This window comes from Bos indicus x Bos taurus, chromosome X (genome assembly GCF_003369695.1).
Source record: "Bos indicus x Bos taurus breed Angus x Brahman F1 hybrid chromosome X, Bos_hybrid_MaternalHap_v2.0, whole genome shotgun sequence".
Taxonomy (NCBI): Eukaryota; Metazoa; Chordata; class Mammalia; order Artiodactyla; family Bovidae; genus Bos; species Bos indicus x Bos taurus.
The window spans coordinates 42,933,064-42,958,649 of record NC_040105.1 but is presented as its reverse complement, the minus strand read 5'-3'; the positions used below and the strand labels follow the sequence as shown (position 1 = coordinate 42,958,649).

Sequence of the window (25,586 nt, the reverse complement as noted above, 5' to 3'; positions counted from 1 at the left end):
AAGATTTTTCAACTTTTTATGCTAAGTACTAACCAAGCATTTTAAAACAGCACTTCTCATCACTCCCACAATCCCACTGTTTCCTGCTTCCCTCCTCCTTCTCTAGTTGCTCCTTCCATCTCTTGTGGCAGCATCGACACCCTTCACCTCCAGTGTCCCCTGTTTTGGGAAACAGAATCACCTTCAGACAAGTTCTCAAGCCAAGACCCTTGACATTGGTAGCAGACATTGGAGGGGTCCCACTGTCCCTCTGCACTCCCCTGTATGGGGACCTATGGCTTCTGAGTGCTGCAAGTCTTTGCCTGAGGGCTTTCTCTGACCACTGGAACCCATAAGGGGCTCCCACTCAGGACAGGCCAGCAGTGGGGTGGGGTTAATGCCCCCAATAGCAGCCATCTTCCTAAGACTGACACAATGGCTCAGCACTTAGTAAAATCACCTAGGTGTGTTCCACACAGTCTTCAGAGGTCCCGAGCATGATCCATCATCAGTTGCCCACAGTGACAGTCTGCTGGCTAGTACACCTTTACTACCTCCCTTCTCTTCTTTGCCTCACTTCCCTTAAGCCCTACTTGGGCTTCTTGAGGTCTCCTTACGAATAAACTAGCGGCATCTAACTCCTTGTTTCACGGTCTGCTTTGGGATATTAGACATTTTCTTCTTTTCTTCTTCCTAAAGCCCTATTAGTTGCAGTTTCAAAATATAACTTGGATCTGTCCATCTCACCGCCTCTGTGTCCCTGTGAATCTGGGGTTCTGCACGTGGGCCACTCTAGTTCTGAGTCGCTCGTTTATGTCTGTCACTTGGTCCAGCCCTTCTCCAGTCCATTCTTTTTCTTTGTTTACAGTGATAAAATATGTATAATGTAAAAAATACCACTGTAGCCATTTTAAGCATACAATTCAGTAGTGTTATGTACATCCACATTGTACAACCATCACCACCATCCATCTCCAGAGTTTTGTCAGCACTCTAAATTGAAACCCTGTCCCCATTTAGCACTAACTCCCCATTCCTCAATCCTTTCAGCCACTGGTAACCTCCATATTACTTCCTGCTTCTATGCATTTGACTGCTCTGGGAACTTCATGTACTGAAATCATGCAATATTTGTCCTTTTGTGTCTGGTTTATTTCACTTAGCATAACACCCTCAAGATTCAGCCATCCAGTCCATTCTTACAACTGAAGGAAGAAGAATAATTTTTTTTTAATGGAAAAGCACAAATTTGATGTTTCTAAGTGACAAAAAAAAAAAAAAATTATTGTCAGAAGTGATGTAAACAAAGTTGTTCAGAGACAAAGCTAACTACCCGTCAGACTTTACCCCATCTCATCCCTTCAGAGGTGACTCGTGTTGACAGTCTGGCATGTATCTTTCCAGACTTTTCCCCAGGAAGGATAATCTTTCTAAAATATAAATCTCATGAGGTTACTCGTGTGCTTTAAACCCTTCAGTGGCCTTCCATTACACCCAAGATCAAGTCCAAAATGATGACTCTGGCCCAGACATGCTGCAAACCTGACCCCTGCCTACAGTGGAAGCCTGATCTCCCATGACCTCTTTGGTTTACTCTCTAGCCACACTAGTCCATTTTCAAGTTCTCAGTCTACCACAGACTCTGGCCATTGCACTTGCTCTTCATGTGGATCTCTTCCTAGCTCTTCTCCTTCCTATCTATCACTTTGGCAACTTGATTGTCTTTCAGAGTTTATTTTAAAACTTACTTTTTTGAGAGTCTCCTTATCTAATAACTTTCTGCACACTACCCTGCACCCCCACTTCTTCCTTCCTATAGCACCTTGTTTTATACCTTTCTTGCCCTCCCAGCAATCTACTTTTTGTCTCTAGATATTTGCTTGTTCTGGACATTGCATACAGATGCAATCATACCATAAATGGCTTTTGTGTCTGGCTTTTTTCAGCATAAGGTTTTCAAGGTTCATCTACTTTGTAGCATGTATGAGTACTTGATTCCTTTTTATGACTGACTAATATTTCATTGTACGGATATACCACATTTTGTTTATCTGTTCATTAGTTTATGGGCATTTTGTTTTTTCCACTTTGGAGTTATCATGGATAGTGATAGTGCTGCTATGAACATTCATGCATGTGGGGACTTATGCTTTCATTTTTTTGGGGGGTGGTTAGATGTCTAGAAGTGGAATTGCTTGGTTGTATGGTAAATCTATGTGTAACCTTCTAAGGATCATCTTCCTAAGATTTTTTTAAATTTTATTGAAGAATAGTTGATTTACAATGCTGTGTTAGTTTCTCTGTACAGCAAAGTGACTCAGTTTATATACATATATGTGTTATATTGTGGTTGTTTAGTTGCTCAGTCACGTCCAACTCTTTGCAACCCCATGAACTGTAACCCACCAGGCCCCTCTGTCCATAGAATTCTCCAGGCAAGAATATTGGAGTGGGTTGCCATTCTCTTCTCCAGGGGATCTTCCCAACCCAGGGATAGAACCCATGTCTCCTGCCTTGCAGGCAGATTCCTTACCACCTAGCCACCTTGGAAGCCCCACGTGTGTGTGTGTGTGTGTGTGTGTGTGTGTGTACTTTTCCTTTATGGTTTGTCACAGAATATTGAATATAGTTCCCTGTGCTATATGGTAGGACCTTACTGTTTATCCATCCTGTATATAATAGCTTGCCTCTGCTAATACCAAACTCTCATTCTTTCCCTTGCCTATCCCCCCACTTGGGAACCACAAATCTGTTCTCTCTACCTAAGGTTTTTAAATGTCACCTTCAGTGGTTTTCTGGATACCACATTGTGTGGATCACCTAGCAAGCTGGTATTTTTTGTTGCCTTCTGAGAGAAGAAGTTGACTGTATTAATCCAGGAAATTGGAATGAGACAGGCGGAACTTGCCTGCTTCTCCTGTATGCTTTCCCCAGATGACTGGGACTGAAAGAGATCCTTGGGGCAAAATGTTCCAACATTCACATGAAAACCCTGACCAAAAAAAAAAAAACAAAAAACTTACCTATATATTTAAGTATATGCTTATATAGAGAATGTGTATATTTACAGGAGTATATTTATGTGTATATTTAGATATTGTATTTAACATATAAGAAGTATTTTTCTTGGTTACAATTTTTTCTATTAACATTGGGGAATTTTAGTTGGCCTGTGAGCCTGGAATACAGATCATGATGCCAAATTCAGTCCCTTAATGGGTGAACGATAATTACATTGTATTCATCAGTTTAGAAAGCACAATATAAACAATATTATTAAGTTCCAAAATTTACAGGGTAATCTAATAAAGATGTATTGGTGGTGTTCAAAAAACAGTTAAGGGAAACAGCTCCTGAGCCTTGAAAAAATAATGTACATCCTTTGCTTTTCCCCCCAATCCCATCATTAGGTTGTAATTGGAGTAAATTTCATAAAATATCAAGTAGTTGAGTTTATTAGATTTGACAGCTTTGGGTAAGCACTTCTGTGAATGTACTTGCATGCAATTTTCTTCTGAAATAGGGAGGGTTGGTGTCAATATAAAGGCAGACTATGATTTACAGAGAGAGAAGTTTTGCAACTATGGGACTCTAAGTGCTTAATTTTAGGTCTCTAAAAAGTACAAATTTATAACAAAAAGTCAGTCATTTACACAGTGATTCCTGGAAATAGCCCAATAACCTAAACCACTCATTTGTCATCACAATAATTTTTTCTTACTATTCCTGGATGAGTTAGTTTCATAAGTTCATTTTTAAGTTTTACCATCCAAAGACAACCACTCTTAACACTTGGGTGTGTTTTCTTTCAGTCTTTTTTCATGCATTTGTTTGGTTCTTCTGCGTGTGTGTGACATATTGATATTTATAGCCATAGTACAGACACAATTTTATATCTTTTCACCTGATATTAAAACATGAACATTTTCTACATTTTTACAGTCTTTATGAACACAATTTAATATCAAATAAGCTTACCATAGCTTACTTAACTAATACCAAATTATTGGACATTATATTTTTTGTATGAGTATTGTTATTATAAATGACATTAACCCCAAAATCTTTAGGAATAATATTTTTCCACATTTGATATTATTTCTTGGAATTAAATCGTAAAGTAACAATGTCTGATTTAAAGATATGGACAGTTTAAAGGTTTTGATAGATACTGCCAGATTGCTTTTCTCAAATGTCTTACCAATTACTATTCCAGCCAGCTTTGTTTCATCACATTGTTGGCAGCCTTTAATACCATCCTTTTTTCCCAAAACTTTCTTAAATTGTGAGTGAAAATGGTATTTCTCCGTTTCTCAAATTGACAGGTGTATGGTTGTAATTTTTACTTACTAAAAAGTTGAACATTTTTCTTTTATCTATTAATCAATTACATTTTCTGGAAGGGCTACTATTATTTCATTATTTTTCTTAATTTGTGGTTAGAATATGGGGTGGAATCTATTCTTTTTGAATAAACCAGTATTTATGTATTTGTTTTTGAACTGGTAAGTAACTAATACTAGAAACATTTTAACCAAGATATTTAAATGCTCTTTGAGAGCCATTATGCATGCATGCAGTCTTCTGTGAGCTTCTCAGCCCCTTTCAGGGTACAGATTTCACACCCAGGTGTATGGCCAGTGGCCATAGGATGGTTCTGATACTATAATTAAAGTGACTTAATCCAATAAGTAAACGTCCTTGAACATATTTTCCTTGAGGTATTATTCTATGCAAAATTCGTGCTGTGATTCTCCTGCTTTCACAAAGCACTCCTACGGGAAAGAGTGATTTCAAACTTCGCCTGTGCTGAGATGAGTCCCAAATTGCTATATATTTTCAGCCAAAGTCAACAAATGGGAAAATAAGTAACTATTGGCTTTGTAGTTGGGTCAGTTATGAGAGACAGAAGGAACTGGGGAAGTATGGGATATAGATGGATATAGTAAGACAGAGCTAAGAATGTATTAAATACATGGAGCCCCACACACTTAGAGGGGCCCCAGAAATAGACTCACTAGATCTATAGAAATTCAGGGGGACAGAGGAGCACAGAAAAACAGAATATCACAGCATAACTTTCCAGATTTAGAATTTTGTTACTGCTGCTGCTGCTGCTGCTGCTGCTGGTAAGTTGCATCAGTCGTGTCCAACTCTGTGCGACCCCATAGATGGCAGCCCACCAGGCTCCCCCGTCCCTGGGATTCTCCAGGCAAGAACACTGGAGTGGGTTGCCATTTCCTTCTCCAATGCATGAAAGTGAAAAGTGAAAGTGAAGTCGCTCAGTCGTATCTGACTCTTCGCGACCAGCTGTTAAATATAATTTTTGCAACTGTGGGTTATGAGTGGTGATGCTGGCATTTTCAGTTCCATTTGCTCCTTCATCTAGAAGGATTTTGTCAAAGATCACAGGATCCCTAGTTCTGGATTCTACCTCCATTTAACAAGATGAAGTGGCCTTTCCCATTAGAAGTGGTTTCTGCTTTCAATTTGGAAGGCGGCTATGCCCAGAGCTTGGGAGTACAGAGTTTGTTTAAGGTACTTAAACACACACACACAATTTCAGCTAGAATATATTAAAACACATTTAATGTATAAGAAATTTCTGTGAGTAGGTAGTTCAACATAGGCCAGGTACCTTTCTGTCCCATAATCTCATGGTGCAGGCTTAAGATTTAAATGCCCCAGAGGATTTAGTAATTAACAAAGCCTTTAAAATACCTCTTTAAAATATCAGTTGCTCCAGTGATCTTCTATTGAGTTTAGTTTTCTGACCAGTGCCAGGTTGTGTTATTGATTAAAAGGAACTCTAAAGCCTTTAGATGTGAGGAAGGCAGGCAGGCTATGGAGCTGACATTGTACTTTTAATATTTGGGGGCCTATTTGAATCCTTAACCAGATGGAAGGCTCCATTTCTATACTGATACTTTTTCCCTTGAAAAATTTTATGTTAAATTTGTGATTAAAAAGATACTTGGAAAAGGAAATTTGGGGTTGAATATTTTAAAGGGCACTTGCGATCAAATGGTCACATTGACATTAAAATAAGTTTCATGATACATCAGATTTTGAGTAGAAATGCATTCTGATGGACCCACTAGAGTAAGTTCTTTGCAAGATGAGCCCCTCTTCGTCTTTCACAGCTGAGCTAACTAACTTGTCTGACTTGTTTCAGATCAGATCAGTCACTCAGTCATGTCCAACCCTTTGCGACCCCATGAATCGCAGCACGCCAGGCCTCCCTGTCCATCACCAACTCCCAGAGTTCACACAGACTCATGTCCATTGAGTCAGTGATGCCATCCGGCCATCTCATCCTCTGTTGTCCCCTTCTCCTCTTGCCCCCAATCCCTCCCAGCATCAGAGTCTTCTCCAATGAGTCAACTCTTTGCATGAGGTGGCCAAAGTACTGGAGTTTCAGCTTTAGCATCATTCCTTCCAAAGAAATCCCAGGGCTGATCTCCTTCAGAATGGACTGGTTGGATCTCCTTGCAGCCCAAGGGACTCTCAAGAGTCTTCTCCAACACCACAGTTCAAAAGCATCAATTCTTCGGTGCTCAGCCTTCTTCATAGTCCAACTCTCACATCCATACATGACCACAGGAAAAACCATAGCCTTGACTAGGCGAACCTTTGTTGGCAAAGTAATGTCTCTGCTTTTGAATATGCTATCTAGGTTGGTTGTAACTTTCCTTCCAAGGAGTAGGCGTCTTTTAATTTCATGGCTGCAGTCACCATCTGTAGTGATTTTGGAGCCCAGAAAAATAAAGTCTGACACTGTTTCCACTGTTTCCCCATCTATTTCCCATGAAGTGATGGGACTGGATGCCATGATCTTCATTTTCTGAATGTTGAGCTTTAAGCCAACTTTTTCACTCTCCAATTTCACCTTCATCAAGAGGCTTTTGAGTTCCTCTTCACTTTCTGCCATAAGGGTGGTGTCATCTGCATATCTGAGGTTATTGATATTTCTCCCGGCAATCTTGATTCCAGCTTGTGTTTCTTCCAGTCCAGCATTTCTCATGATATACTCTGCATATAAGTTAAATAAGCAGGGTGACAATATACAGCCTTGACGTACTCCTTTTCCTATTTGGAACCAGTCTGTTGTTCCATGTCCAGTTCTAACTGTTGCTTCCTGACCTGCATACAAATTTCTCAAGAGGCAGATCAGGTGGTCTGGTGTTCCCATCTCTTTCAGAATTTTCCACAGTTTATTGTGATCCACACAGTGAAAGGCTTTGGCATAGTCAATAAAGCAGAAATAGATGCTTTTCTGGAACTCTCTTGCTTTTTCCATGATCCAGCGGATGTTGGCAATTTGATCTCTGGTTCCTCTTCCTTTTCTAAAACCAGCCTGAACATCAGGAAGTTCATGGTTCACATATTGCTGAAGCCTGGCTTTGAGAATTTTAAGCATTACTTTACTAGCATGTGAGATGAGTGCAACTGTGTGGTAGTTTGAGCATTTTTTGGCATTGCCTGTCTTTGGGATTGGAATGAAAACTGACCTTTTCCAGTCCTGTGGCCACTGCTGAGTTTTCCAAATTTGCTGGCATATTGAGTGCAGCACTTTCACAGCATCATCTTTCAGGATTTGGAATAGCTCAACTGGAATTCCATCACCTCCACTAGCTTTGTTCGTAGTGATGCTTTCTAAGGCCCACTTGACTTCACATTCCAGGATGTTTGGCTCTAGGTCAGTGATCACATCATCGTGATTATCTGGGTCATGAAGATCTTTTTTGTACAGTTCTTCTGTGTATTCTTGCCATCTCTTCTTAATATCTTCTGCTTCTGTTAGGTCCATACCATTTCTGTCCTTTATCGAGCCCATCTTTGCATGAAATGTTCCTTTGGTATCTCTGATTTTCTTGAAGAGATCCCTAGTCTTTCCCATTCTGTTGTTTTCCTCTATTTCTTTGCATTGATCGCTGAAGAAGGCTTTCTTATCTCTTCTTGCTATTCTTTGGAACTCTGCATTCAGATGTTTATATCTTTCCTTTTCTCCTTTGCTTTCTGCTTCTCTTCTTTTCACAGCTATTTGTAAGGCCTCCACAGACAGCCATTTTGCTTTTTTGCATTTCTTTTCCCTGGGGATGGTCTTGATCCCTGTCTCCTGTACAATGTCACGACCTCATTCCATAGCTCATCAGGCACTCTATCTATCAGATCTTGGCCCTTAAATCTAGACTTGTCTAGGCCCTTAAATCTAGACTTGTTTCAAGCCAGCAACAAATATTGAGAATGTCTGCATGTCAGATACTCTCCCTGATGCTGGGAATAAAGTAGGAAACAAAACAAATAAGATCCCTGCCTTCATAGAGCTTATAATCTAGTAAGGAAGATCATACAATAGATAACCAATTAATCAACCAGATAAATTCCTATCTACCTACATACATTGTTGTTGTTTATTCGCTCAGTTGTGTCCAACTCTTTTGCGACCCCATGGACTGTAGCCTGCCAGGCTCCTCTGTCCATGGGATTTTTCCAGGCAAGAATACTGGAGTGGGTTGCCATTTCCTTCTCTAGGGGATCTTCCTGACCCAGGGATCAAATTGCAGGCAGATTCTTTACTGCTGAGCCACCTATATATATACACACACAAAGTACTACCAGTGGTAAGTAATCCATGAAAAATAAAATAGATGGTGTGATGGAGCAGAGTCAAGGAATACTTCTTCCTTAGACTTGAAATATAAGTTGAGATCAGAGATGCTGAACATGTAAATATCAGGGGGAAAAAAAAGTATCATAGGAGATGGGAACAATTGATCCAAAGCCCCTATGGTGGGGAAACCTTGAAGTGTTCAAGGAACAGAAGGAAAATCAACAAAGCTAGAGTGGAATAAAGTGGGTAGGAAGGCAGGATACATAGACAAGAGTTCATATGTGTCCCGGTAAGTTAAGTAATGAGGTGGGGTTGTCTCTTTGCACTAGACGTCATTGGAAGATTTGAAACAGGGAAATGTCATAAATTTGATTTTGCTTTAAAAGATATTCTATGCTATGTAAATTGAAACTTTAGAGACGTTAGAGTGGAAGCAATTGCAAGGCTATTGCAATAATCCAAAGGAGAGATTCTGTCCTAAGAATCTCTAAGAGATCAAGGTGGTAGTAGTAGTAGTAGTAGTAGTAGTAGTAGTATGGGTGCTAAGAAATGGTTGTATTCAGGTCAAGTTGACTTACTGATGTATTGATTGGAGGGTGGAGTGGCCAGGGGAAAAAGAATCAAAGACAAATTCTGGATTTTGGCCTGAACAACTGGGTGAAAAGTGGTACCATTACTGAGATGGAAAAGCATGCACAAGAACTGATTTGGGGGAGGGGACTCACTCAAGACCTCTGTTTGGAATATGTTCAGTTTGAGATGATTTTTTAAATAGCTGAAGGCATAATTAAGGATCTCCCAGAAAGGATTTTTTTAAAAAAGGTCCAAGAAACCTAGTCCCAGGGTTCTCCAACATTTAGAAGCTGGAAAGGGGAGAAAATCCAGCAAAGGAGTCTGAGAAGGATAAGAGAGAGGAAGAATCTCAAGGAAGTGTGTAGCCCAAAAACCAGTGAAGAGAGTGGGTCAAGAAGGAAGATAAGAGAGTTCCAGGTGGCCTAGTGGTTGGGATTCCAGCCTTTCACTGCCATGGCCTGGGTTTGATCCCTAGTCAGGGAAGTAAGATCCTGAAAGTTGCATAGTGCAGCTTAAAAAATAAAGACATCAATGCAGATCCTACAGATATTTAAAGAGAGAGGAGGATAAAAAAGAGGACAAGACCAGAAGATGCTAAGAGAACAAATAATTTAAGGACCAAGACTGGACTGTGGGGTTTGCATTATGAAAATCACTGGCATACTTGACAAGAGTAGTCTAGGTGGAATGGTAAAGAAGAAAGTGATTGCAGTGAAATGGGGAAATAGAGGCAATGGCCAAAGATAACTCTCTGTAGTATTATGAAGAGATGCAGAGGGAAGGGGTTTTAGCTAAAGGAGATATTGGGCCACAGTTAGGTTTTTGGAAGATGGGAGATACCAGAGCAGGTTTGTTTGCTGATAACAGTGATCCAAGAGGGAGGGAGAAATTGATGTTGCAGGAGAGAAAGTATGTGATTAGAGGATCAAAGCCCTGGGGGGAATAGGATCCAAAGAGAGTCGCAAAGGTTGACTTCCTCAAAGAATCCACTTCATTTGAGTCATAGAAGGTAAAGCAGCACATATAGGCACAGGTGAAGGTATACAGTTGGATTTATTATGAAAAAATGAAAGAGTTATTTTATTTTCTCAATAAAAAATGAAACAGAGCCATTAGTTGAAGAGGGCTAGGGTCAGGGGGTTAGTGTCATGGAAGTTTAAGAAGAAAAGGTATGAAATAGCCATTTTGGACAGTGGGATGTGTGAAGATATCTGTCAAATAGGCTTCCCGAGTAGCTCAGCAGTAAAGAATCCACCTACCAATGCAGGAGATGCAGAGGAAGTGGGTTCAATCCCTGGGTCAGGAAGATCCCCTGGAGAAGGAAATGGCAACCTATTCCAGTATTTTTGCCTGGAGAATCCCATGGACAGAGGAGCCTGGCGGGCTACAGTCCATGGGGTCACAAAGAGTCAGACACGACTGAGTGACTAAACAACAATTTGTCAAATATAATGGCCTTAATTTTAGAAAAGAGATCGCAATATTCATTCCAAGGATTGCTAATCAAAAGATATTGCTTAGATTGCTCCAGGTCCATGATAAAAATGTTACCAACAGAAAAAATCGCTTTACCTCTTCCCTGCTGTGGTCGTTGGGCATTCATACAGTCTATGATGCAGTTTATCCATTTGTTTTGTATAGGTTAAAAATAAGGTGGCTTAAGATCCAGTCATTTTTTTGGTTGTTCTATCAACTCTGCCTGAAAGGGAAATCCCTGTTTTACAGACTGGAATTAGAAGGAGTTTGGAAGTTACTTCCTAAAGATTTCACAGGGCCTAAGGGGCAGAGTGGGATGGGAACCTCATTCTTCCAATTTCAAGGCCAAATACTTCCTAAGATGCTGGATTCATTCATCCGTCTGTTATTTACTGAGTATACACCATGCAACAGGCAATGTGCTGAGAGCCTTATATATTTGGCCTCAATTTCTTTTTACAACTACTTGACAAGGTAGGGAGTAAATAAGGGGGTGACAGACGATGAGATGGTTGGATGGTATCACTGACTCAGTGAACATGAGTTTGAGCAAGCTCCGGGAGAGAAGGACCTGGTGTGCTGCAGTCCGTGGTGTCACAAAGAGTCAGATACAACTGAGCGACTAAACAACAACAACAAATACTTCCACTCCTTTACAGATCAGGGACTTGAGGTTTAAAGAAGGAGGATACATTTATTTAATCACCTAACTCATGGTAGACCATGAATATGAGAGGGGTTGAATTTTTTAGAAAGAAGAACATTTCCTTTTTGAAGTGATACAAAGGCAATTTCACACAAGGAATTAATGAAGACAAATGGATTGGTAAATGTTGGGGCCCACTGCTCAGCATGAAATCTAGATATTCTGGCTAAAAGCACCCAAATTTGTTTCTGATTTGGGATTAACTGAGTAGATGTCCTAAGGTGGATAAGGAAACTAGATCCCAACTACAGATACCCCTGAAATAATTTGCTCAGACAGCAGCAGCTATTGTTTTCCTGTACATTTTGGCACTAGTTTTCATTCTTGTTGGCAGGTCCTCTTTTGATATTAGCCTGACAACTGAGTCGAGGGCCTCTCACTGAGATTTAACAATTTTTTTTTTTTTTTACTTTTTTTTTTTAGGTATAATCTTCCTTAGAAAGAATTGAACCTAACGAACACATAAGTAATTTCATCCGAGTTCCATTTGAGGCCTTGTCTTCACAGACGTTGTCAGCTCATTTTGGCTTTCTGAAAGCCTTTTATCAAACCACAGGCTGAGTTTTGAACAGACATGGAGTGCTTTCAACCTATCTCTGAACTGTTGATATGAAATAACAGGAAAATCCTCTATCCAAAAGTAAATTGAGTGAGAAGTTTAAAATTATAGAGCTCTCAAAATAGTCTTGGGGATTTAGATGCAAATTTTGCCTCAGCCCCAAATGGCCTCCTCATTCTTATTGTAGGTGATCTAAAAGGGGGTAACGTATTCATTGTTATGAAAACCTCAACTCTGGGCTCCTAACCCACCTTGGGGTGGGGGGCTGGTTAGGGCAAATTGTCTACAGCCTGAGCCAAATTTTGGGGGGTGAGATGAAACTAAGTGAAATATTTCCAGTATAACAAAGGTCTGGAAACACTAAATAGTGTGGGATATGGAAAGAATCATGGGGAGGGGGGTGGGTGTGGTAGGATTTCAATATTGCTGGAGTATAAGGTGCCAGGTGGGGAACCGAAGGACAAAGATAGAAGAGTTGGCAGGGACAAAGTCATGCTGGATCTTTAGGGCATTAAGGGTAAGATGGGAGAAGGGACCAGGAAAATTAAAAGATGAATTCCAGGTTTCATTCCATGGGCTCTTGGGCAAATGACTGGGCCCAAGTTATGAGTCAGAAAAAAACCTGGGGAAAAGAAAAAAGAAAGAAAAAAACCTGGGAAAATGGATAAGAGTTGCTCATTCACCAGTTTCAGGTTTGTCAGTTATCCCTACATTGTAAATATGCTGAAAACTAGGGATTTCCTTATTGGTTTGATGAACAACCCTCCTTTGTAGTTGGAAGGACTGCCATATTTGAAGCCATGTGAGCAGCTAATGCATCAGTAAAAACCCAATAAAATGGTGTCCTTTGCTGAAGTCATGTCACTATTAATGAGTTGAGGCCCAGATAGTAGTTTAGAGCAGAGGTTCTAAACTGGTAGCCCATGGGCCTTCCTACTGTACTTCGTGTCTTGAAAGAGGAAGAAAGAGGGAAACTTCTAGTTTCATTCTTGGTAGGACACTTTTTCCTTCTCGTTTCATTATTTTCCACTTGGTGGAACTAAATACACTTTTCAGCCTCTCCAGGAAGCTCCCTTTCCAAATACATTACAGTCATCTTCTTCCCACTGCCTGGTGCCTCTCTTGTTGGGCGTTGTTCTCGTCTAGAAGCAAATCATGCTTGGTGATCAACTCCTTGACTACGTGCAGCTTAAGGACATGGTGTGGTTGAGAATGTTTGACATGTAGGGGGAAAGAGAGGAGGACTCTTTCTGAGAGGGATTTCTGTGACCAACCTACCACCAGTTGTAGCCACATTGACCAAATGGACCAGTTGCTTTAGGATAGTATTTCCCAAAATATATAAGGAGACATTTCTGCCTTTGAGAAAGTCATTTTCACCCCCTGTTGCCCAATAGGTTATAGAGACTAAGAAATGATATAAATAGTACATACAGCACCTGGGGCTTCCCAGGTAGCTCAGTAGTTAAAGAATTCGCCTGCAATGCAGGAGATGCAGGAGACATGGGTTTGATCCCTGGGTGGGGAAGATCCCCTGAAGGAGGGCATGGTAACCCACTCCAGTATTCTTGCCTAGAGAATTCCATGGACAGAGGAGCCTGGTGGGCTACAGTCCATAAGGTCGCCAACAGTTGACATGACTGGAGCGACTAAGCATGCACACAAGCATGCATATATAGTATCTGCTGATGCAGGTATGCATGTTAGTCACTGAGTCATGTCCATCTCTTTACGACCCCATGACCTGTAGCCTGGCAAGCTCCTCTGTCCATGGAATTCTCCAGGCAAGAAGAAGGAAATGGATAGCCATTCCCTTCTCCAGGGGATCTTCCTGACCCAGGGATGGAACCTGAGTCTCCTGAATTGCAGGCAAATTCTTTACTGTCTGAGCCACCTGGGAAACCCTGATGGAGACATACAGTACATTAATTAAAGACTCTCAAAGTCCATCTGGATGGAAACCAGTTTAACTTGTGTGTGTGTGTTTATTTTATTTTACAGCAGCTTGGTAACATATTACTAACAGCCATTGTTGATACAGAAAATGTCAGCAAACATTTGAACATTTGTACTTAAACAGTGCTTCACTCATCTTTAAGTTGGGCAAATCTTAAGTATTCTGCAATTAAAGATATACATATATGTGTGTGTGTGTGTGTGTGTGTGTGTGTGTATAGTCTAAGAAAACCCACCTATTTCACACTTCAAATAATCATCCTCATAATTTTGACTTTATAGCCAATTTTAGCAAATAGAGATACAATTGACATGTACCATTCATTATATCAGTTTCGGGTACACCATATAAAGTTTCAATATTTGTATATACTATGAAATGATCACCACAATATGTCTAGTTAATATCCATCACCACATAGGTGATGTGTGTGGATTTGTATGGAGAAGGAAATGGGAACTCACTCCAGTATTCTTGCCTGGAAAATCCCATGGATGGAGGAGCCTGGTGGGCTACAGTTCATGGGGTTGCAAAGAATCAGACATGACTGAGCGACTTCACTTTCACCACACAGGTACAAATGTTTTTCTTGTGATGAGGGCTCTGAAGATCTACTTTCTTAGCAATTTTCATATGTATAATGTAGTATTATTAATTATAGTCACCATACTATACATCACATCACGATGACTTAGTTTATAACTGGAAGTTTGTTCCTTTTGACCACTTGATTTAATGTTTTTTTCCCCCAAGATCTTTTTTATTGAGAAAATTTTCAAGGAATTATATAGTCAACACTCATATACCTACCAACTAAATTCTGTGGTTAACTTTTTTGCTGTATTTGCCTTATTCCATATTATCTATCTAGCTGTCCTGCTCTTGATCCATCAATCCTTCTTATTTTGTGATGCATTGAAGAGGAAATGACAGCATCAGAACCTTTTACCTCTAATTACCTTAGCATGCCTATCCTCAACCAGCTTTGTTTGAATCTGCATTTCCTGGTTCCAGCAGAGCACAAAAATCACATGTGTTTTATTAACACCTCTGGAGGTCACTCAAATTTCATTCTCCACAGGGCAGGCTTTGGGATAATGCTTTAGTGTTGTAAAGACACCACCTATATCATGAAATCTTGGATTACTTAAAATTGTTGTCTTGTCATATGTAGACTAATCACAGAATGGAAAGGGGGTTGATCTAACCACTTCATTTTATAGATGGGGAAAATGAGGGCCAGACAGGTGAGGACTCATGCTTTTCTACAGAATGCCTTGTCCTTGAATGAGGCTGTTTTCCCTTCACTCTAGTCCTTGCACACCGCTGACTGCCTTGGTCTCTGGCTCACAAGAGTGTTTCTGGGGCAAAGTAAAACTCCTGGGCCAGGCTCCAAACTAGGCTCCCAAGTGACTGCCTTGTAACTTCATTTCTTCCAGTTACTTGTTAATCTCATCCAGATTTCCTTTCCTTAACAATACCCACATTTTATTCTGTTCTGGAATTCCAAGTTGATCATCTCAGTTTTGGTGAATGGAGCTGTTTAAATGAGAAGTGTTCAAAGTATTCTACAGCAGACTTCTGACCCTTTTCTGGGCATTTGTAACACCCAGCTCTTTCAGAGACTAGGGTGTAGAGAGTGGGTGAGCCGAAGTGGGAATGATATCTCTGCAATTTTATGTTCTACCTTAAGAATGTTCATGATTCTAAAAACCATGTTGGTAAAAAAAATTTTTTTAATCATGTTGGTAATCCATAGGAGGGCTGCTATCATGGCAATGAGTTATTTTACCCTTAAATCATAGTCAGGGAAATTATGGTGGTATCATATGATTATTTTTGATACTTCAAAAACAGTATTGCTAAAGGAGTATGTTTATTTATTTATATATATTCCATTGAATTTCCAAAAGGATTCAAGGCAGGTGAATTAAATGATTGTAGTTTTCTGTGCCAATTTAAAAAATGAAGACTATAACACCCATATTTGGGAAAGACCAAGCTGGAATTTCTGGGTTTGCCTCCTTTTTTCTTGGGAGATCATACTGAGGTAAGACAAGAACAAGTTTTGTCCACCACGATTGTAAAACACAAAAGATAACCCCACTCCTTTCAGACAACAAAGAAAGACAAGAGCTTGCCTATGAAACAAGACTCATGATGATGGCTGACATTTTAAGAAAATGCAATAATTTACATATAAAGCATGATAAAATGATTTGTATGGTTTTAGACGTATTCTTGGAGAAGGCAATGGCACCCCACTCCAGTACTCTTGCCTGGAAAATCCCATGGATGGAGGAGCCTGGTAGGCTGCAGTCCATGGGGTCGCTAAGAGTCGGACACGACTGAGCGACTTCACTTTCACGAATTGGATAAGGAAATGGCAACCCACTCCAGTGTTCTTGCCTGGAGAATCCCAGGGATGGGGGAGCCTGGTGGGCTGCTGTCTATGGGGTCGCACAGAGTCAGACATGACTGAAGCGACTTAGCAGCAGACGTATTCTGAAAGGCCTTGGAAGGCAGTCTTATTGTAGTATTTCAGAAGCAGCACATCTGGAGAAAGGTTTCTATGGCAACTCATGAAAGTTTGATTTTTTTTTTTCTCTCCTTTTCAAGAGCATAAATCATCCTACAGCCTAAGGCTTCAGTAAAGGTCTCCTGTATTTTAGCAGCTATTGCCATTTGTTTTGGGGGTTGTATATTTTGACTGTCTAAGAGAAAACAGAGCAAAGGGCTTCCAAGAAGGCTTGGAGTCTTACATTTTTCGTATTTGGGAGCAAGATGTCAATAATCTTATTCTAGACTTAGTTTCTCTGTGATCAAAAGGATGGTGCACACTGGTATGTTTGGTTTATAGCATGTGTTATTTCAGTTTTCAAGAAAGTTGTGGGACTTCCCTGGTGGTCCAGTGGTAAAGACTTGGCAGTCCCAATCCAGGGGCACGGGTTCAATCCCCAGTCAGGGATCTAAGATCCCCCAAGTGCCATGTGGCACTGCTTTAAAAAAAAGAAAGAAAGTTGTGATCAGTGTGTTCTCAGGAAAGAGGAGTCAGTCTAGACTTAAGAAGGAGGAACTGTTTGGCCAAAGCATCTCCTAATCAGTAGTTTAGTGGAGGTGTCCTACTGTCTTCACGTCTGCCTGTGAATGACATGGTCCTGGGGTTTTGCACACTGATATGCTTAAGGTGATTTTTTATCAATATATCCTTTCCAAGAAAGTCAATAAAGAAATATGATATATGGCAAAACCAATACAATATTGTAAAGTTAAAGAATAAAAGAAAAGAAAAAAACAAGATATTCAAAAATTAAAAAAAAAAAAAAACTCAGAACAGTTTGAGAAATTGTTTTAAACAACTTTGGCCTTTGTATATTATAGGATGTCACATGACTAATGAAAAACACCCAAGACACAGAAACAGAGCTAGACTATAGACCGAGCTCTGCCATCACTAATTGTATCATAGTGAGCAAGCCCTTGAGAATGTCTTTGAGCCTCCATTTTCTAATCTGAAAAATAAGATAAACAACACGAGCCTCAAGGCTTATTGTTAAGAACTGAATGTGTGTGAGTATTGGAAACTATAGTGTTGTAGCAATGTAAGGTAGTTATTATAATTGATGGGCTGGCTTTCTTTCCAGCTCTTTTTCTTTGTTAAAGTCCCTTTACCATTTCTGGTGTGACAAGAAGAAATCAGTTTCAATGTGCATCAATATTTTAGTTTTCTTATACTATGTTAAATATGATTATATAGACACCACTGCAGCCAGTTGTTTATTTCTTGACTAAGTAATTAAATATCATCTTTGCTGAAGGCTATTAAATGAATCCAGGCAAGTGCCAACTGTGTACTCACATTGAGGACACAAAGACTAGGTAATTAAATTCTTATCATTCAGGAAATAAGTTCTCTGAGTTTTGAGGCCACAGCATGAGCTATTCAGACTGATGCAGTGAAAGAGGGGGGATGCAATCCAGCTCACACACTGCTAGCCAAGCATCAATGTGAGCTGTATTCACCTGAAGAAAGGATGCTTTTTTGAAACTTACCTGCCACGAGTGTAATTTCTTCTTTCTTCCTATAATTTACACAAAGGCATGGAATGTGCTAGCAGTGGCCCTGGTATTTATGTGGTTCGTGATGTTCTGCAGAAGGCTTTCAGTGTTTCATCATTTAGTGTGAGGAAGACTGCTTTCCGTGTTTGTTTTCTGGAGTTACATTGCCTAGATTTGAATACTGGCTCTGCTGGTCGCCAGCTGTGTGACCTTGGGTACATTACTTGACCTCTCTGTGCTTTGCTTTTTACATCTGCAAACTTCATAGAGTTGTTAGGAGAATAAATAAATTCTTATATGTAAAACATTTGGAATTGAAACTGGCATGTAGTCAGTGCTCAAAATATTCCCGTCTTTTGGGAACTAAACCAATAAACTACTCATTAAGAAATACTTTGACCAAACAGTTCCTCCTCTTTAAGTCCAGACTGACTCCTCTTTCCTGAGAACACATTGATCACAACTTTCATTCTTCTTTTCTTTTTTGGCAGTGCTGCAGGACATGTGTGATCTTAGTTCCCTAACCAAGGATTGAACCTGTGTCCACCTGCCCCTCTACTCTGTGTTGAAGAGTTCAGCAATTAACGTTTGAATTGTACCTATAAATGCCACTTTCCTTTAATTGATTTAGTCTCACATTGGTGATATTTTTTCTTCTTACCCCAGCCTCTTTTGTGTGTGTGTATGTGTTAAATAACTGAAAAGGCATTCTTTGTAGAGACATCAAAGAATTCCAGTTCTTTGATTAGAAGGTCAGTTGGTTGTTTCTAGAATTTTCTCATAAAACCATTGCTTTGTCCGAAGCGACAGAGGTGATGAGGGCTATTTGCATGTTTTTGGCTTTTTTCCTTCCTAAGAGCGTGCTTATAAGGTTTACTAGGGTTATAAGTTTAGAGATGCTTTGAGGTACCATGAATTTTTTTTTCTCAGTTTTGGTCAACATGATACTTTTTTGGTAACTTTAAACTGAGAAAAAGTCCTTTGTAACATGGAAGTACTGATATTTGATAATATTTTCAGAACAATTAGCCTTGCATTTCATAATGCCGAAAAATTCTGTTAAATATCAGCTTTTGATAGGAAGGACATAAGACAGACTGACAAAGCGAAGAGTGAGGCAGAGGGCGATTTTGATTTTTATCTTCCTTCCAAATCCCAACTCCTTCACTGTTCTTAAGACTCTTAGAAGAGGCCCTTTTGTTACTTGCACTGTGTACTTTTCAGTCTCCTACAGTCTCTAACTCTTAAGCCCTTTTCCGTGGCACAAAACAGGAAGCATAGAATGTTAATAATGCTGCAAACCACTGATTTCTAGGTATTTAAAATAATTTGGGCATCTAATACAGATTGAAATATCCAAATAATTGAGATAGTCATCACTTTGAGGAAACATTTTCCAAGTGAGCTACGTGGAAAGGGAGATGAAATATTTTGATCATTTCATGGCATTAGGCTTTCATCCACCATTTAGTCAGCTATGCCATACTATGCTTATTCATCCAAAGAAGACTCCCTGAGGCAAAATACCATAGATCCCGCACCATTTAGAACTAACAAGTGAGATGATCTTATCAGGGACCTGTCTAGGACACATAGGGGCTACTTCTGAAAGTGCCAAATAATCATTTGTTTGTGAAATATTCATTGATCCTGCATATTAAACTCAAGTTTTTATTAGCTTTTTAAAAGTAGGCAGCGATTATGTACTTGTTTCTAAACTGGTTGCCTAAAGAGTCTGCCACAATGTGGAAGACCCGGGTTCGATCCCTGGAGAAGGAAATGGCAACCCACTCCAGTATTCTTGCCTGGAAAATCCCATGGATGGAGGAGCCTGGCAGGCTGCGTGCAGTCCATGGGGTCACAAAGAGTCAGACACAACTGAGAGACTTTACTTTCACTTTCAAACTGATGGCAAAAATTAAATCTCTGTTTAAAAGAAAAACCAATATTTTAAGATTCTTCTGTTTAGATGGACAGCAGAATGTTTTAAAGACATTGCATCAATCTGTGTATAGAGTTACTGCATTTTTAACTTTTGCTTTTTGGTCCAAGGGCGGTGGCTAAGAAGTCCAGTTTGGGGCTGAACCCTCACCATTTACTAATTGTATAGTCTATGGCAAGTCAGTGAATGTCTCTTAACCTCCATTTTTGTTTTCTTTTTAAAATGAGGATAATAATACCTGTCAGTACTGTGGTGAAAATCAAAAGGTTTTTTTTTTATGTGAAATGCTACTTCTTCACACAGAGCAAAGTAACGCTCAGTGCTTTATGGTGGCGTTTGTTATTATCATGGATATTTTCTTTTTCCTTTTTTTAGCTGTTACTGCATTGTATCAGGAAATGATTGCCTAAGGGTTTCAACAGCACTGATTACATTGTTTAGTGTTTCTACTTTATATTATTTTTCACAATAGTATTACATTTTAAAATTCTCAGACTTCCAAGAGAATACACCATCTCTCCTATTTTTGTTTTATGGCAAAATGTGTCAAAAGTTCCAAATTACTGACATAAACATGAACCCTTGGGAAACAACCCTGTTGTCAGCCCGGGGGCTCTGGGTCCTCAGTTGTTTGCTTATCTTTTGATTAATTCAACCATTAATCCTTTTGCCAGTCATCAGCGAGGAATCCCTTGAGAGCTCAGTTGCTCAGTTGTGTAACACTGAACACCATGGACTGGACTGTAGCCCACCAGGCTCCTCTGTCCATGGGATTTTCCAGGCGAGAATACTGGAGTGGGTTGCCATTTCCTCCTCCAGGGGATCTTCCCAAGCCAGGGATTGAACCCACATCTCCTTGTCTCCTATATTAGCAGGCGAATTCTTTACCACTGAGCCACTGGGGAAGCCCCTCCCTTGAGAGCTACATGTAAACAATCTTTTTAAATTTTCTTTATTAAAAAATTTTTTATTGAAGCATATAATTGGTTTACAATGTTTGGGTTAATTTCTGCTGTATAGCATAGTGATTCTGTTATATATATCTATATATATACACATACATACATTCTTTTTTAAGTGTTTTTTCCATTGTGGTTTATCAGAGGATATTTAAGATAGTTCTCTGTGCTGTACAGTAAGACCTTGTTGTTTCTACATCTTGACAATCTTAATAACCTCCGGACCAGACTCCAACTCCTCAATTTCTTTGGTAACGTAAAACTCCCTCTTCCTAAAATGCAGAGGATGAGATGGTTGGATGGCATCACCAACTCAATGGACATGAGTTTGAGCAAACTCCAGGGGATAGTGAAGGACAAGGAAGCTTGGTATGCTGCAGTCCATGGGGTTGCAAAGAGTCAGACACAATTTAGCGACTGAACAGAAACAAACTGCAGGGACTTTCTTAAGCCATTGTTATTTGGGTCAGTTATTTTTCAAATCAGTCTTTGTCAGTTGATGTCCAACAAGCATTTTGAATATCACCCCGCATGAGCATGAGTGAGACAAATTGTGAGGTATTTCCCACAATATATTTTTGTATTGCTCTATTTAAAGATACTTTTGTAATTTCTATTTATGCCTTTTTAAGGCACATGAACCTAGAGAACTCTAGTCAATGATTTGATAAGACCCCGGATTGTTCTAGTAAATGTTCCAGTATAGCATCAGGTACTTACTTAGTAGTATCTTTTGTGGAATGTAAAATACTAGTGTATTTGAGTGATGTTGTGTTTCATTCTGAGCCCCTTTTTAAGCCTCAACATGCTTAGCAAGTCTATCTGAATTCCTTGATAACTGCTGTTACTATGGCTGCATGTTATTTCATCTTTCATTTGTTGAACTGATGCTTGATAAGAGAGATGGCATTGAATCGTGGGTAATTTTGACTCAATAGAAAGGTTTTCTTTTTTTTTTTTTTTTCTTATGGAGGTAAAATTGGGAAACTGTAGTTAAAAATCCAAGCCTTGTATTTCTAAATTAGGGTTGTGCAATGCTTGTGCACACTGTGTGTGTGTGGGGGGGTGGACTTTGGCACCATCACCCCACCACCTGCTGGATGTTCTGGCCTTGGCCCCAAGGACAGTTATCAGAAGGTGGATTAACTCAAATAATGAAATGTCACATCAGCCTCTTTAAAAAAAAAATGGTTTTCTTCTTTTAGGACAGCTCACAGAGGGTGAATGGAGCCTCATGTTTTCATTATGGTTTCCATGGTAGACTCATATCTTGTGTTCCACGGATTCTTATCAAACTGCAAGATACAAGTGTGCTTTCAAAACATGGTGACCCAAACAAAGTGAAAAACACTTTTGAAATGTAATTTCTCCCTGAAGCAAAAATTGAGAGATGCAATCTATGAAAAGGATGGCTCTAAGGCCCCATGGAAACCAGTGCTCATAGTGCTTATAGAAGCAGACACTGGAGTGAAACTGCCTGGCTTTGCTGCTGGCTCATTATGTGATCTTGGACACCTCTTTGTGCTTCAGTTTCCTCAGCCATAAAATGGGAATATCAATAGTACTTTTTTAAAAATTGGATTGCTGTGAAAATTCATTGAATTGATACATTAAAACACTCAGAATAGCATCTGAAATATTGTGCGCACTACAGGAATATGAGCTATTTTTGTAGGAATTTTTTTTTTCCACACTCGTGCTTGTGCTCAGTTGTTTAGTCATGTCTGACTCTTTGCGACCCCATGGACTGTAGCCCGCCAGGCTCCTCTATCCATGGAATTTTCCAGTCAAGAATACTGGAGTGGGTTGCCATTTCCTCTTCCAGGGGATCTTCCCGACCCAGGGATTGAACCTGTGTCTCCTGCACTGGCAGATGGATTCTTTACCACTGAGCCACCGGGGAAGCCCTTTTTCACACTGCTACTGCTGCTAAGTCGCTTCAGTCGTGTCCAACTCTGTGAAACCCCATAGACGGCAGCCTACCAGGCTCCCCCATCCCTGGGATTCTCCAGGCAAGAACACTGGAGTGGGTTGCCATTTCCTCCTCCAATGCATGAAAGTGAAAAGTGAAAGTGAAGTCGCTCAGTCGTGTCTGACTCTTAGCAAACCCATGGACTGCAGCCTTCCAGGCTCCTCCATCCATGGGATTTTCCAGGCAAGAGTACTGGAGTGGGGTGCCATTGCCTTCTCTGCTTTTTCGCACTAGTGGGATCTAAAAGTTCCAGAACTATTATTTTTAAAAGACAAGGTAGAAATTGTTTTATTTCTCTGTAAGGCACAGAATCTTGGCATTTCCTTGATTTTGTTTGATTTCATAAAGCAAATGAGTAAGGTATTTGGAACTGAGTAAATTCAATTCATTGTGGTAAGAACACCAGTTATATTGTCTGAAAAACTCTTACTAAACTCTGTAAGTTAAAGATGTAGAATTTTAAGATTTGTGAGATCAAAAACTACATTCAGGATGTATTTATACCAAAAATTACATATTTGAACTTTACACTAAGCTCTATCCCTTATCAAAACTCACTGAACTCATTGGTTAAAGTTTATTGTATGTAAATGTATCTCAGTAAGCTGTTTTGTTATGTTGAATTCATGATGTTGGAATTGTAGTAGGCATAAGTATTTTTGACTACATTAATAGATGAATAAATGAAAGGAGTCATTTTATTCTTCAGTGATGGATCCTACGGGGAATGAGGACAATTAAATGAGTTGCATTTTATGTCTTTGGTTTTGTAACTTTACATCAACTTCCAAAAGTTCAGTTTTAACAGTGAATTTTAGGTCCTTTCACATGCTTTGAAGAGTGACTCCCCCCTTTTCTCTTTCACCTAAATTTATTGGATTTTCATATTACCAATTGCTCCATTTGGTCCTGGGTTTGCTGGGGCTTATACACTTCTTTTTTGTGGGGCTTTGTGTTTTCTTTCATGTTGTCAGGCACATAATCACGTACTTTAGTCTTTAAAGATAAACATTTTGATAAAGTGACCAAAGAAGTTTTTTAGGGTTTGAGACTTTTACTAAAAATGAAACCTTTTTTTATTCTTTCAAGAAATAGCAGTTGGTTTTGCAGACTTGGAATCTGGGTCTCTAGTGAGAAACCCTAGACACCTGTAAGTTGGTTAAGTTGAACGTGATGATATGCTATGTGTATGAGCCAACATGGACTTTAATCATTGGCTGTTAGCATGGGGAGCTTATCTGGAGTTGAGTGTTTGGTTCTGATTTTTTTCTTGTATTTTCTACCAGGTATGGCAGCAGCCAAACTTCTACATGACTCTGGCTTGAATGTGATTGTTCTGGAAGCCCGGGACCGCGTGGGAGGCAGGACTTACACCCTTAGGGTAAGACAATAAGAATTGGCTGGAAAATTGTGACCCTGAAACTGAGTTTCCTTTTTTCTTTCTGAAAGTCTTGAACTTCACTTGACTCTTGACAAGAGAGTGAAAATTACTTCAAAACACTCCACGTCCTCTCAATTTGCTTTCTTTCCATGTCTTTCTTCTGTCCCTTTTCTCTTCTTACCTCATAACACTTGGCACTTTCCCCATAAATGATTGCACCAATAATTAGATTTTTGAAATACATTAGTGAGTAAAACAAAGATTCCCTGCCCTTGTGAAATATATACTCCCCCTTTTTTTTTAAGTGGGGGAGCAATAGTGACTCAGTAGGTAAAGAATCCGCCTGCCAATGCAAGAGACCCAAGTTCCATCCCTGGGTCGGGAAGGTCCCCTGGAGAAGGAAATGGCAACCCACTCCAGTATTCTTACCTGGAGAATCCCATGGACAGAGGAGCCTGGCGGGCTACAGTCCATGGGATTTCAGGAATTAGATGCAACTTAGTGACTAAACCATACCACCATACAATAAACAAACAAAAGCAGAAAAGGAGGACCTGCTCTGGTGTCCCTGACTATTAGGAATCCAGTTATGTTTGGACATGTTCAAACATAGGGAGTTTTTCTAGTCATTCTTGTTCAAAAGTTGGTCCTTAGTCATTGCAAATGGAGCTAATTCAAAACCATATGAAAGCCTTTCTACTGAACATAAGAGCAATTTCAAAGGTTTAAATTAGGACTCTAATGCTATCTTTCAAGTGTCTGGATTAACGAACCACAAAAGAAATGGTCATTTCCTGGATGGACTTAGAGTTTATCATACTAGGTAAAGAAAGTCACACAAAGACAATTATCATATGATATCATTTATATGTAGATGCTTTAAAAATGATACAGATGAACTTACAAAACAGAAACTGACTCACATAGAAAACAAATTTATGGTTACCAAAGTGAATAGAGGGGAAGGAAGTTTGGGATTAAAATTAGGAGTTTGAGATTAACAGATACACACTGCTGCTGCTGCTAAGTCGCTTTAGTCATGTCCAACTCTGTGTGACCCCATAGACGGCAGCCCACCAGGCTCCCCCGTCCCTTGGAGTCTCCAGGCAAGAACACTGGAGTGGGTTGCCATTTCCTTCCCCAGTGCATGAAAGTGAAAAGTGAAAGTGAAGTCGCTTAGTCGTGTCTGACCCTTAGCGGCCCCATGGACTGCAGCCTACCAGGCTCCTCCATCCATGGGATTTTCCAGGCAAGAGTACTGGAGTGGGGTGCCATTGCCTTCTCCACCCAGATACACACTATTATATATAAAATAGACAAACAAAGGCCTACTGTATAGCACAGGGAAGTATATCAAAATTTTCTAGTAACCTATAATGGAAAAGAATCTGAAAAAGAATATATATATA

At 39.7% G+C, this 25,586-nt stretch overlaps 1 protein-coding gene across 1 annotated transcript in view; it reads left to right on the top strand.

Annotated features, from left to right (window-relative positions):
- The window catches only part of MAOB (monoamine oxidase B), a 122,004-nt gene that overhangs the window by 22,096 nt on the left and 74,322 nt on the right, over positions 1–25,586 (top strand). Inside the window, exon 2 of the mRNA XM_027533539.1 lies at positions 24,083–24,177. Coding sequence (XP_027389340.1) covers positions 24,083–24,177 — 95 coding nt within the window. The remainder of the gene's footprint in view (positions 1–24,082; positions 24,178–25,586) is intronic.